The sequence below is a fragment of the Phoenix dactylifera genome, chromosome 12 (genome assembly GCF_051530095.1).
Source record: "Phoenix dactylifera cultivar Ajwa chromosome 12, Ajwa_hap1_PhDact_Kaust_v1.1, whole genome shotgun sequence".
Classification (NCBI taxonomy): Eukaryota; Viridiplantae; Streptophyta; class Magnoliopsida; order Arecales; family Arecaceae; genus Phoenix; species Phoenix dactylifera.
The window spans coordinates 1,286,255-1,300,658 of NC_143201.1; the positions used below are offsets into that span (position 1 = coordinate 1,286,255).

The following is a 14,404-nucleotide window of genomic DNA, read 5'->3' on the forward strand; positions in this document are numbered from 1 at the left end:
TTAAATTCAGATCAAATTTCAACGAGAGCAGCATATCCAAGTTGGATGCATCACAAAAAAGAAAGATTTTTTTTTTTTTTCGAACTCATCGTATCAAACGACACTTGTTATAGTTTGAACATGTCATTCTGGCGTGCATAACTTAAGTGTGATTAACCCTCTGGAAAAAGGGTTGGCCAAGCAAAGCTACCAGCAAGCAATTTCCTAATCACAACTGCATACTATAACTTTTGAAATTATTGCAAAACTGCTATAACAAATATTTTACAAGTTGATAGTTTTTTTATACATGAAGTAGTCCATATCTAGTGTCCTTATACTCCGGTGATAGATTTCCCATCATTTCATGGATGCTTTTGACCAAGTCATGACGCCCTCAATAGCAGTTGATTGAGATCTATTCATATTATAACTCTTGCTTTCTTTATCAATCTAGAGCAATTGGACTTTCTTTGGGCAATAATTTCTTTTTCACCGTCTCACCGAATGCCATTTGGCTCAGTCCCAAGGATCCAAGAAAGAGCAGGCACTCGGAATAATCAGAGCAGGGAGAGCATATTGGGCAGATCGCTGTCACACTAGATTTATGTTCTTATATATAAAGATGGTCGACAAACATACGCAATGTGGCTTTTATTCAAATAGCGTGCCTCGAAAAACATACGGTGCGAAGATTAGGATAGGAGAGTTGCTTCCGAGATTCTATACAGGCTTTGACACATGGACAAGAGATAGAGCTAAGATTGACTTAAAAGCAGCTATCTCGAGCAATCTTAGAGATGTCGAGGCTTCTCGAAAAGCTCATTTTGGCTCATTCTCTCGCTCGAGAATTCATTCAAACATAATTACAAATATCGCACCTAAGATCAGCCCTAATAAGCTCATACTGCAGCGTCATCTTGTCTACATAGGTGCTATGGACCAGATTCGCTCTGATATCATTTGTAACAATCCAAAACTTCATCTAAAAGAACTAGCTAAAAGATTTTGTTTCAACTTTTTAGCTCTATATAACTTCTCGAGATTTACCTAGCACGTGACATACGCCACTACGAGCTGTTGCATAAAAGCCAATACTTCTTATGAAAGAGACACCTCACCACATGATAAGAAGCTAAGAAAGTCAGACTCGAATGACAACAACCCATTTAAGTTTAGATTGTTATAATATCTAATGTTGTTAAACTTCCCAAGATAACCCTATCATCTCCCCTAAACACCCCTACTGCATGTAAGCAAATAACAAAAATAAAACAAAACAATGAAGAGTCTTTTCAGTAAACTCGCCACAAACCTGGATTGTGGGTTCCCTCACACGCAATTACCAACTACAACTCCCTGACTTTGAAACAGTCCTCCATTTCCCTCTCCTCCAAATCTTCTATAAGGTTGGACCTCCATCTCTTCCCTCTGTTGTCTCCCTTCTTTCTAGCTCTTTAAGTGCTCTCAAAGGGGCGCGTGAAAGAGAGGGATGGGTTGCTCCTTCTCTTGCAGATCATCACAGCCGTTCCATGGCGTGCGGGTGATCCACATCAACGGCTACGTGGAGGACTTCGCCGGGCCGGTGACGGCGGGCCAGGTCACGGGGAGGCCCCCGAAGCACGTGCTCTTCTCCGCGGCCCACCTGCTCTCGCCCGGCTCCCGACCGCTCCAGCCCGACGACGTGCTCGAAGCGGGCCGGATCTACTTCCTCCTCCCCCACTCCGTTTTCCAGTCCGATTCGTCGCCGGTGGACCTGGCCTCGCTCATGACCCGGCTCACCGCCATCGCCCGGCGGGGCGGGCCGGCCCCGGCCGGTGGCCCACCGCCGACCGGTGGGTTGGGGAATCTTGGGCCGGGAATCGATGGGCCGTGGCGGTCGAGGGCCCGGACGTGGAAGCCGGAGCTGGACCCGATCGAGGAGCGCTCTCTGGGGCGGTCCATGGGGAGGGACTCCTACAGCAGCTCTAGCCCCGATCGGAAACGTGAAGTGGTCGCAGGTTGGGAATATCCCATCCGGTTTGTGCAATGACTTTTGCTTGCACGTGTGTAGTTCTCCACACGTGTGTAGGTTTTGGGTGTTCTGACATGGATGGGTTGTTTTTTTTGTAAATAATATGTGAATTTGCGTGAGTGCGTGTGCGACAACGTGTGCGTGTGCCTGAAGAGATGAGACAAGCTCCGAGCCGAAGAAATTGAATGAGCTGGTGAATGATGAGTCATCAGTTGTTTAGATGAAGAGATCTGCTAAAAGTTCGACCGGAAAGTAAGAAAGGAAAACAACAAAAATTTAAACGTAATGAAAGCAAGAGTGCGAACGAGAGAGAGAGAGAGAGAGAGAGAGAGAGAGAGAGAGAGAGAGAGTATGAGAGGTTCTCCAAATGAGTCGGTTTGGATTTGAATTTACTTAATTCAGATCCGATCCAAAAAATAGAACGGATCTAATTTTAGAATCCAACTCAGCCCACTGGTCCTCCAAAACGGGTCGAGTCAAGATCTAAGCGGGTCGGATCACGAGTCAACCTGATCTATTTGTACGTGCAATAACTGCTCAATTATGTAGGACGAGCTATAACTATTCTGTATCGTACCTCATAAATATACATGATCATAACCATCTCTTTACTGCATTTTAACCGTCTTAATTATACTTTTATTCGGAGACGCTATCAATTGCTCGGATAAGTACAAATTGACGAATCCATGGCACATTAATGTGGATTGGGGACCTTCGTTATTTCTCTCAAACACTATTCAACTTATGGCGTTCTTATCAAGCGGAAAGATGGGTATGTCGCCTTGGAGAGTGACGTCGCAAATCTGGGGGAGAAGATCCAAGTTATCCGCCCGGTTTTTTCTATTGAGAACACTACCGTATATCTTGGGACAAACTACTCCGTTCTATTTCTTTTGAGCCATTGGGCTTGGCAGGCACTGTCCACCATAAAGTTAAGAGCCCAACTTTTTTTCAACCACATATGCTATATTAATAACTGCAGTGAAGAATTACTTCTCATTTTTTAATCCCCGGATGCCTTTACTTCTCAGAAATGTGGGTTGTTGCCTGATTGGCATAAGTCAGGGTTGAAGCCAAGGCCCCACCCCCAGCCCCTAATTCTCCTCTGGTACATGGAGCGTGGCACCTCTTTTGTTAAAAGGTAGCCCCTCTAGATCATGAAGCAGTCAAACTCACAAGAATTAGGAATAGGAATTCTTGTTCCCAGAAGAAGTTGGCATGTCATGTAGCAGTTGGCAATCTGATCTTCCAACAGCAAATACACCACTTGATATCTCTCCCATCCAAATTTTCATGTCATTGGATTCCTCAAGCAGGGGATGAGTCATAACATGTGTTGGATTCTTTCAAAGGAAACTATATACATAAAAAAAGGATATATACAATCTATAGGCATATGCAAGGAAACAAAAACATCTACTAAAGCTAATTATAACTGTTGGAATAAGTAAATTGTGAGAGAACTAATAAAAAGCTCCAGGTTCTAAATGAATGTGTCGCCAAGCTTATGTGCAAACATTTGCTTGGATGGTTGAATGCAGGGGGATAATTTCAGCCTGAGTGTGCTTGGTCATTGAAATTTGTTCTATGAATTACATCCGATAAAGCAAAGAGCTAATGTTATATTTCACTGGATCATCCAAAGCTGTGTTTTCAAATATAAATTAATAAAAACTTTCTTCATGAAGATCCAAAACATGGCATGGTAGAGACAGCAGGGTTTCACATTGTACCATATATGACTGCTGGAAAGTATGCATGCCTGTAAGTTGATCCACATACTATAGCCCATGAACAACCTAGGCCTTGTAAAGGATATTTAAACTGACATTTACCACTTATCAGCCATGCCTAAACATATATATGCTGAAATGCTGAAGTACCTCTCTATGAACAAGCATCAAAACATAAAATTACATTCACCCTTTAATCTCGGCACTGAATTACTCAGTGTTGCGATGTAAATCCAAATCCAAACTCGGTTTTTCTGATCGAATTTAGATGCGGACACAGCATGGATCCAACCCGAATCCGACTCATTTATAGCCGTAGTGGTACCACCTCCTTTCGGGCTCTTTGGCCTTGAATATAATTTGAAGCTAGATATCATACCCAAAATAAAACCTAGAAAAAGATGGACTTCATCCTCGTAGGACATTGGAATGAAGAAACATGGACTAGACCACAGCCCAAGAGCTTGGCTGCTTTCCCATATATGATGATATACCTGATTCCACATCCTGCTTTCATCGGATGCAAGGAGTTCATGGTATTTGGATGAGAGTTGTTACTCATGGCAGTTTAGCCTATTGTCTAGTTTCTCTCTCTCTCTCTCTCTCTCTCTCTCTCTCTCTCTCTCTCTCTCTCTCTCTCTTTGTTTTTTTTTTTTTGCTAAAAAATAGGAGGATGGGGGGTGGGGAAGAGGAAACCTCATCCGTGTAGCAGCACCCGCTAGGCCCCCCTTCCACCAGGAAATATTCGATGCGGGTAGACAGGATGACTATTTTTTACTCATACCCTTCCCGACCTGTGGATTACCCCACGTGTGAGTATGTCACCCAGCACCACCTCAGTATGGCGACTCCATCGGGCAAACTGGGAAGAGGGACATCCGGTCCCCACTCTCTTTCTCTCTCTAATGTTGACTTCAACAAAGAAAATATATGCCATAGAGTAGGATTACTTTGATGTTGCTATCATCTTCAACCACCGGTGCCCAGTTGAGTCGCACAAGTTTTTAGAGGGTGGACCCCTCAGTTATGCACCCGATGCAGACCTGGCATGCGAGAGCAGCAGAACCACAGAGACATTTGTGGCGCTCTTCTTTGGCAAGAAGCACAGCAACGTGGTGCACGCTAGCTCCCCTGCAGCTAATGGCAATAAGAGAACTAATCACATTGCCTTCACATTAATCTCGCACCTACTCTTCATCGATCTCACCTATGGAAATGCCTTAAATAACGAGTCTTGCTCGCTCTCCTGATAACAAGCTCGGTCGAAACCGAGATGAGCATTTGATGAATGAAAACTATAGAAACGAGCTTATTTGATTAGATAATGCATTTTGCGTTTGATATAATTCCACATCAATCCAATGATAAAACCAGCCAACTAAGCCTTCTGATGCAGCGGCATCAGACCTATTCCATCTAATATAGTAGAACCATCATAGTAGCACTTTACTAACCGCACAATATCATAGTGACGAGATACCAATATGCTACTAGTATAATAGCTAATACCGGCATAGCAAACTTTGATCTTATTAAGTCCTCCTGTATCATCTAATAAAGTCATAGAAATCACATCCAGTTGCTTCCATCCACATTCTTATAGGTCTTGACCTCCTATGGCACCTATTAACTATAATCTAGCTGCATCAATATACAAAGCAAGATTTGCTGTACCAGACATACCGTGAAATGCTGGTACCAACATAAGTCCCATATGGGGGCCTACCAACTCAATATGCCAAACTAACTCTCATGCTGGGTACCGGCATTGTACAACAAGACATTGGTGTGAAGTCCAGCATCAAGATTAATTACGAACCTTTAAGATAAGGGAGTATTTTTTGATTAACCTATGGAAGGTACTATCCCTGTCATTAAACTCTCAAAGTATCATCTACCTGTAATAACAGTAATAACTAGGTCTCGTCGGCGTGTGTGATCCCCGATCTGCCATGCCAAATACTGGCATGCACCGGCACGGAAAAATAATGGCATCGTCCACAAACACCCAATTAACACAATAAAACCCAACGAACACAATAAATGCACAGAAAAAATTATACAGTATGTTGAATAACGATACAGATATTTTATTACTAATGGGCATACAATTTTCAAAAAAAAAACAAAATTAAATAACAGCTTAACACACTTAAAAAATTATTGCATTCTAATTAAAACAAGTTGATCAATCTTGCAAATGTTGAATACAAAAATGAAATTGATCAAGTGTGGAACAAAATAGTCTAGATAGAAACCAATAGCAACAATAATGGTACAAGATGATCATTTCAGTCATCCAGATTTATATTATCATCCACCATGCAATGACGTACAGGAAGCTCATGACAGCAGAAAGTATACTTAAAAGCTAACAATCATCATTATGCCTAATTCTATTATAAGTAAGTACAGACACGAGAGAGAGAGAGAGAGAGAGAGAGAGAGAGAGAGAGAATTTCAATGCAAATTTGCCAACTAGTCTTACCAGATCTCATTGCCGACACTAAAATTTATTGGTGCTTTTTATTAGCGTCGGAATATAACAATGCTTAAAAGTGTCGCCAATGAGATCCGGTAAAACCAGTCGTGTTGAAACTTAGGCATTCGCCGAATTAATAGGACTGGAGCATTATGGTCGAATGAGAAGTTATGGCATTGGAGGTACCCCTACTCAGTTATCTGCAGTGAGCGAATATACTCAGGATGCCAGAAATAGTAGTAACACTGCAGATGTTCGTAGCCTGAAGTCAGAGATAGAGAAGATAAGGCAGAGCTATTAGATAGAGATACAATCTTTGAGGGATCAGCTTGGTATGATTGTATTCTTGTTGCATAGGTTTATCCCTCCTGAGGTAAATAACTACATCTACTTAAATATTTTACATAATTATCCAATATTTTTGTATGAACTTAATGATTTATAATATTTTGTTATTTAATTTTCATGTATTAACTTCTAGAGTTTTTATATTTTTCTTGTAAATTCTTGATACTAACTGTTACGGGGGAACTTAGCCGCCACGCCCCACGTGACCGGCACGCGCACCCAGGAAGACTACGGCAGTCCCTTGATCCAGTAATCCGACCCCGAGTCGGATATCTTCGGCTCCGCAGCCCGACCCCGAGTCGGCTGCCCCTTGATCCAGCTGTCCGACCCCAAGTCGGATATCTTCGGCTTCGCAGCCGGACCCCGAGTCGGCTGCCCCTTGATCCAGCAGTCCGACCCCGAGTCGGTAATCTCTCGACAACGACAGGCTGTTCCCCTGAAGCGCGCCGCGGCCCTCTGCTCCACTACTCTCTGCAACGGTCGTATCCGGCGCTGCTCCACGATCCCCTGTAACAGTCGTACAAAGCGGAGCTCCACTACGCCCTGTCATGGCCGTACCCAGCGCTGCCCCACGACGCCCTGTAACGGCCATGTCAGTGGCAGCTCCATCGTGCTACACGATGACCAACCCCCCAGAAGGACCCCCCAGCCTGGTATATATGCGGCTAGGGGAGAAGGGGGGAGGGTAAGCAAGAACTTCCAGAGCATTCTCTTACTTGCTACTATTATCTCTCCTTCTCCTCCAATCTCCTCTGACTTGATCGTCGGAGGGCCCCCACTACCCCAGTGGTGGTGCGAGGCTTGCTTGCAGGTTTCCCGGTGGAAGGTGGAGCGCAATCAACACCAACCAAGGCAATTCAAACGGAACCCCGTTCACACCGCTGTGCCAATCGTTCTCGGTTTGGACCACCAGCAACAGTTGGCGCTAGAGGAAGGGCCCGAATCTCAGAGCGATCGTAATGGCACGGCGAGGTGGTCGTGGAGCTTCCAATGCCTCCGGTCGCGGGGCCTCTCGCGCCTCCGGCCGGGAGGCCGCTGCGTCTCCAACACATTCTCAGCAACACTCCACCGCTCCACCTCCCATTCAGATGGTCGAAGCCGCTCAGTTCGACCAGTTAGCCCAGCAGGTTCGCACCCTCGCGGAGGCAGTGTAGAACCTGCAGGGTGTGATGTCTCAGGCGCCGCAGCAGGCCCAGGAGCCGCTACTCCCTGAGCGCTCACCTGTCCTCCTCAACCCGCGCTCCTTCCTCTCCCATGGGGAGGAGCGCCGGCGCGAGGAAGATTCTCGAGCACGGTCCATTCTGCCGGGACCTTCCCATCGGAGCTGCGCGGGGTACGAGAGGCGGGCCCGGGCGCGTTCCCAGATCCCCCAGTCCTCAAGGAACCCGCGCTCCAGTCGGTCCCCCTCTCGGTGCTCCTTGTCTCCCACCCATCGGTCGCGCTCCCTGGACCGGCGGGTGGACGATCTCCACCGACAACTCCAGGTCCTGAAGGGCCACTCCAAAGATCCCTTCGCCGACTTGGAGATCTCCTCCCAGCCGGCGCTTGCCTCGAGGATCCTGCGGACCCCGAATCTGCCGGGGTTTAAAATGCCGGCGATCGAGCCCTATGACGGGGCGGCGGACCCGCGGGATCACGTCGAGAGTTTCAGGACCCTTATGCTCCTCCACGGAGCATCAGATCCTCTCCTCTGCAAGGCCTTCCCGGCGACCCTCTGTGGCCCGGCAAGGGCGTGGTTCGCCGGCTTGGAGGCTAACTCAATCCAGTCCTTCGACCAGTTTACTCGCCTCTTCATCACCCATTTCGCCGTCAGTAGCCGGCGGCGACTGGTCTCCGACTCCCTCTTTGATGTCCGGCAAAACGAGGGAGAAAGCTTGCGGGATTATCTTACCCGCTTCAACAAGGCTACGCTGGAAGTCCGGAACCTGAGCCAGGAGGTGGCTCTTTCAGCCCTGAAGCGTGGCTTCCGAAAGGGCAGACTCACCTTCTCCCTGGACAAACGCCTGCCGCGGAGCTTCCCGGAGCTGTTGTCCCGGGCGAACCAGTATGCGGACGCCGAGGAGGCGGCCGCCCACCGGAGCAAGGAGGCCGCCGAGATCCCTCCAAAGCTCGGGAAGAAAAGGCGAAAAGAGGCACGCCAGAGGAGGAGCCCGACGCCTCAACGTCGGCGCAGAAGCCTGTCGCCGGCGAGGAACAACGGCGCCCTACGCCCTCGTTCTCCGCCCCGACGTTTCAACCGGTACACTCCTCTCCTGACTCCCCGGGCCCAGATCCTCATGGAAATCAAGGGGCGGGAGGACCTCCCGGTCCCGAGACAGATGAAGAAGATTCCTGGGAGGAGGCCCTCTCGGGCGTACTGTGAGTACCACCGGGACCACGGCCATGACACCGAAGACTGCTTCCAGCTTCGGGACGAGATCGAGGCTCTCATCCGCCGAGGGCGTCTCGGTCGATATGTGAACGACCGACGTCCCCCCGCAGACCCGCGTCCGGCCGACCCGGCCCCTCAGGAGCCTCGGGAACAGAATCGACCCGTCGCGGGCGTGATCCACACTATCACTGGGGGCTGCCCCCGGCCCGAGAGGAACGCAGGGGGCTCGACTGAAGCGTCAGGGGCAGCCGTCGCAAAGAGGCAGAGGGTCGGTAATTTAATCACTTTTTGTGATGAAGATGTAAAGGGGGTTCAGACCCCCCACGATGACGCCATGGTGATCTCCCTCACTATGGCAAACTATGATGTAAGGCGTGTTCTTGTGGATAGTGGAAGCTCAGCTGATATTTTGTTTTACGAGGCCTTCCAAAAGATGAGCTTGTCCAGACAATTGTTGCACAAAACATCCACCCCCCTCATAGGATTCACTGGTGATCCGATTTCCCAGGTAACCCCTCAATTAGCATTTAATGCCCATCTGGTGTTCCCCAGGCGACGCTTGGAGAGGAGGAGAAACACGATCGCAGCTGGCCACGGAGAAATCCCGTCGGGCGGCAAGCGACAGGCGCACGACCAGCGAGCGGAATTTCCCGAGGCTCGGCCCTCGGATGCCAGGCTAACCCGATGATCATCCCGGGAGCAGACTAGCCTGAAGCCCCGACCGGTCGCCTCGGCTTGCGCCAGCCTTGGCCGACCAACGAGCGGAATCTCCCGAGGCTCGGCCCTCGGATGCCAGGCTAACCCGATGATCATCCCGGGAGCAGACTAGCCTGAAGCCCCGACCGGTCGCCTCGGCTTGCGCCAGCCTTGGCCGACCAACGAGCGGAATCTCCCGAGGCTTGGCCCTCGGATGCCAGGCTAACCCGATGATCATCCCGGGAGCAGACTAGCCTGAAGCCCCGACCGGTCGCCTCGGCTTGCGCCAGCCTTGGCCGACCAACGAGCGGAATTTCCTGAGGCCTGACAACCCTCAGATGCCAGGCTAACCCGATGATCATCCCGGGAGCAGACTAGCCTGAAGCCCCGACCGGTCGCCTCGGCTTGCGCCAGCCTTGGCCGACCAACGAGCGGAATTTTCCGAGGCTCGGCCCTCGGATGCCAGGCTAACCCGATGATCATCCCGGGAGCAGACTAGCCTGAAGCCCCGACCGGTCGCCTCGGCTTGCGCCAGCCTTGGCCGACCAACGAGCGGAATTTTCCGAGGCTCGGCCCTCGGATGCCAGGCTAACCCGATGATCATCCCGGGAGCAGACTAGCCTGAAGCCCCGACCGGTCGCCTCGGCTTGCGCCAGCCTTGGCCGACCAACGAGCGGAATTTCCCGAGGCTCGGCCCTCGGATGCCAGGCTAACCCGATGATCATCCCGGGAGCAGACTAGCCTGAAGCCCCGACCGGTCGCCTCGGCTTGCGCCAGCCTTGGCCGACCAACGAGCGGAATTTTTCGAGGCTCGGCCCTCGGATGCCAGGCTAACCCGATGATCATTCCGGGAGCAGACTAGCCTGAAGCCCCGACCGGTCGCCTCGGCTTGCGCCAGCCTTGGCCGACCAACGAGCGGAATCTCCCGAGGCTCGGCCCTCGGATGCCAGGCTAACCCGATGATCATCCCGGGAGCAGACTAGCCTGAAGCCCCGACCGGTCGCCTCGGCTTGCGCCAGCCTTGGCCGACCAACGAGCGGAATTTCCTGAGGCCTGACAACCCTCAGATGCCAGGCTAACCCGATGATCATCCCGGGAGCAGACTAGCCTGAAGCCCCGACCGGTCGCCTCGGCTTGCGCCAGCCTTGGCCGACCAACGAGCGGAATCTCCCGAGGCTCGGCCCTCGGATGCCAGGCTAACCCGATGATCATCCCGGGAGCAGACTAGCCTGAAGCCCCGACCGGTCGCCTCGGCTTGCGCCAGCCTTGGCCGACCAACGAGCGGAATTTCCTGAGGCCTGACAACCCTCAGATGCCAAGCTAACCCGATGATCATCCCGGGAGCAGACTAACCTGAAGCCCCGACCGGTCGCCTCGGCTTGCGCCAGCCTTGGCCGACCAACGAGCGGAATCTCCCGAGGCTCGGCCCTCGGATGCCAGGCTAACCCGATGATCATCCCGGGAGCAGACTAGCCTGAAGCCCCGACCGGTCGCCTCGGCTTGCGCCAGCCTTGGCCGACCAACGAGCGGAATCTCCCGAGGCTTGGCCCTCGGATGCCAGGCTAACCCGATGATCATCCCGGGAGCAAACTAGCCTGAAGCCCCGACCGGTCGCCTCGGCTTGCGCCAGCCTTGGCCGACCAACGAGCGGAATTTCCTGAGGCCTAACCCTCGGATGCCTGGCTTAGCGCCGGAAGAAGTTCCTGAGGCCTAACCCTTGGATGCCTGGCCTAGTGCCGGAAGAATTTCCTGAGGCCTAACCCTCGGATGCCTGGCTTAGCGCCGGAAGAAGTTCCTGAGGCCTAACCCTCGGATGCCTGGCCTAGCGCCGGACGAAGTTCCTGAGGCCTAACCCTCGGATGCCTGGCTTAGCGCCGGAAGAATTTCCTGAGGCCTAACCCTCGGATGCCTGGCTTAGCGCCGGAAGAATTTCCTGAGGCCTAACCCTCGGATGCCTGGCTTAGCGCCGGAAGAATTTCCTGAGGCCTAACCCTCGGATGCCTGGCCTAGCGCCGGAAGAACTTCGAGAGTCAGGAGTCGGCGAGACGCTACCAAGAGTTAAAAAGAGGAAGGATGTCCGCCGAAATCCGCAGACTGCCAGATCAGCGACAACCGCTATACGCCATAAAAGAGGCGGGGAGCTCGAGGTGCGCGCGCCTTTCCGAGGGATGGCGGCAATCTCGAAGCATCACTCCCTTCACCCGTTCCCCTCCTGGTTCCAGGCTCGGAAGTGGGGGGCTACTGTTACGGGGGAACTTAGCCGCCACGCCCCACGTGACCGGCACGCGCACCCAGGAAGACTACGGCAGTCCCTTGATCCAGTAATCCGACCCCGAGTCGGATATCTTCGGCTCCGCAGCCCGACCCCGAGTCGGCTGCCCCTTGATCCAGCTGTCCGACCCCAAGTCGGATATCTTCGGCTTCGCAGCCGGACCCCGAGTCGGCTGCCCCTTGATCCAGCAGTCCGACCCCGAGTCGGTAATCTCTCGACAACGACAGGCTGTTCCCCTGAAGCGCGCCGCGGCCCTCTGCTCCACTACTCTCTGCAACGGTCGTATCCGGCGCTGCTCCACGATCCCCTGTAACAGCCGTACAAAGCGGAGCTCCACTACGCCCTGTCATGGCCGTACCCAGCGCTGCCCCACGACGCCCTGTAACGGCCATGTCAGTGGCAGCTCCATCGTGCTACACGATGACCAACCCCCCAGAAGGACCCCCCAGCCTGGTATATATGCGGCTGGGGGGAGAAGGGGGGAGGGTAAGCAAGAACTTCCAGAGCATTCTCTTACTTGCTACTATTATCTCTCCTTCTCCTCCAATCTCCTCTGACTTGATCGTCGGAGGGCCCCCACTACCCCAGTGGTGGTGCGAGGCTTGCTTGCAGGTTTCCCGGTGGAAAGTGGAGCGCAATCAACACCAACCAAGGCAACTCAAACGGAACCCCGTTCACACCGCTGTGCCAATCGTTCTCGGTTTGGACCACCAGCAACACTAACAATAGTCATGGAGATGATGATGATGATGCCGCCACCCCTAATAACCTTTAGACTGTTTCTTTAAGAGTTATATGTGTATATTTTTTATGTTTTCCGAAGCACATTGTGTTGTAAATTGACTTTCAATCATGTTTGACAATGTAAATCTAATCATATTTGACAATATAAATATTTGCTATTTCTATATATATTGCATATGTTATTATATGACTTCTGTTATGTGTTTGGTATATATGAATTCTATTTGCTTCTATTATTACAGATTTTTGGTATATATATTTATATACAGAGTTTTATTTTTTTTAAAAAAATTTATACTTACAATAATAAAAAACGTTGTTAAAATATATATTAGTGACGCTAATTAGTAACACAAATAAGCATCGCTATTATAAGACGTCCTAGTGATTAGCGATGCTTATAAGCGGCAATTATTATACCTTGCGATGCGAACCAAAAACTTTGTAAAATTATTGTTCTACAGTAGCATTGCCAATGCTTTTGCGCACTTTGGAGAGCGCCGAAAGTCTACTCATGGTATTTTTTTGCATCGATAAATATATTAAAAATTATTGGTAATACCAGATAATCCTGTAGTGAGGTGACGACATGCATGGCCGTTGCCATCCTCTCCCTCTTAAATGACAGCCAACTTCTCCATTGTCTTATTTGTCACCATCATCTTCAAAAGGACGTCGTGCACATCTCTAGCTGCACCAATTACCTAACGAGGCATTCATTCAACCTCAAAAGGTGAATTCATCTCCATCCGCCAACCCAAGATTCGCTTACAGCATGCAAGAGCACGTAAAACACCCAATGATTTGCTAACCCTTGAGGCAAATAGTTTCTCCTTAGAGCTCTAGACACTTAAAATTCTTATGTCCAAGCAATTTTACAATAAATTTACAATAAAATACGATTGTTCATATAGAAAAGCATGCGTGCACGTATAAATCATGCAGTTCCTTCAATCAAATAAACATATCATAATCTATATAAAGTAAATATTAAAACATTTTGTCTACTTCTTCACAAAGAATCCTTATAATCAGTAAAATTCAGTGAGAAATAACATCAAGTTGGGAAATTAATGACCCACAACTAGCTCCATACCCAAAGCATCAAAAGTCAAACCCATTTATTTTGCATTAAGTTAGTCGATTAAAACTTAGGGAGCATCTCTTCGGATACATGCACATTCTTAAATCAAATCCATTAAATCATTTGATTTGACCATAGATAAATAGATTCTATGAAGACTACGCTGGCTTATATCAATCCATCAATTCGTACAGTAAGATGCCAAAGATAAAATGGCTCCTATATTAATGGCTTTGCCTAAAGCTCAGATATGATTTGAATATCAAGGTATACCATATTGTATCACTCCGGTATGACTCAAAAATATCCTGCACCTTGTACTAATAACTATAGCAAATTGGTGACGACATGAGGCTTATAAATTGCTAAATATTGCAACCAATATTTATGGCAATGTAAACAATCTTGCTATCCAATATCGTATTTGGTATAATACAATTGATATGGTAATTAAGGTATGTGTCGTATATTTTTTTTTCTTACTTTCTATTATAGTATCATTCGAAATCGATGCACAGATACAAACTGATTTGGATGGGTACAAACTGATTTGACTCGAACTCAACCAAACATGGGTACCGATTTAGACAATTCTAAGTTTTTCCGTCGATATCATTTTTTTTTCCCGACTCCGGTCGATTTCTGTCTCTATCTAAAATAGTCTGGGAACAACAAAAA

At 49.3% G+C, this 14,404-nt stretch overlaps 1 protein-coding gene across 1 annotated transcript; it reads left to right on the top strand.

The window, feature by feature from the left end:
• Positions 1–1,344: 1,344 nt before the first annotated feature.
• LOC103713101 (uncharacterized) lies at positions 1,345–2,154 on the top strand. The gene has a single exon (XM_008799889.6). It carries the CDS (start codon positions 1,472–1,474, stop codon positions 2,009–2,011), a length of 540 nt encoding a protein of 179 aa, XP_008798111.1. The 5' UTR covers positions 1,345–1,471; the 3' UTR covers positions 2,012–2,154.
• The last annotated feature ends 12,250 nt before the right edge of the window (positions 2,155–14,404 follow it).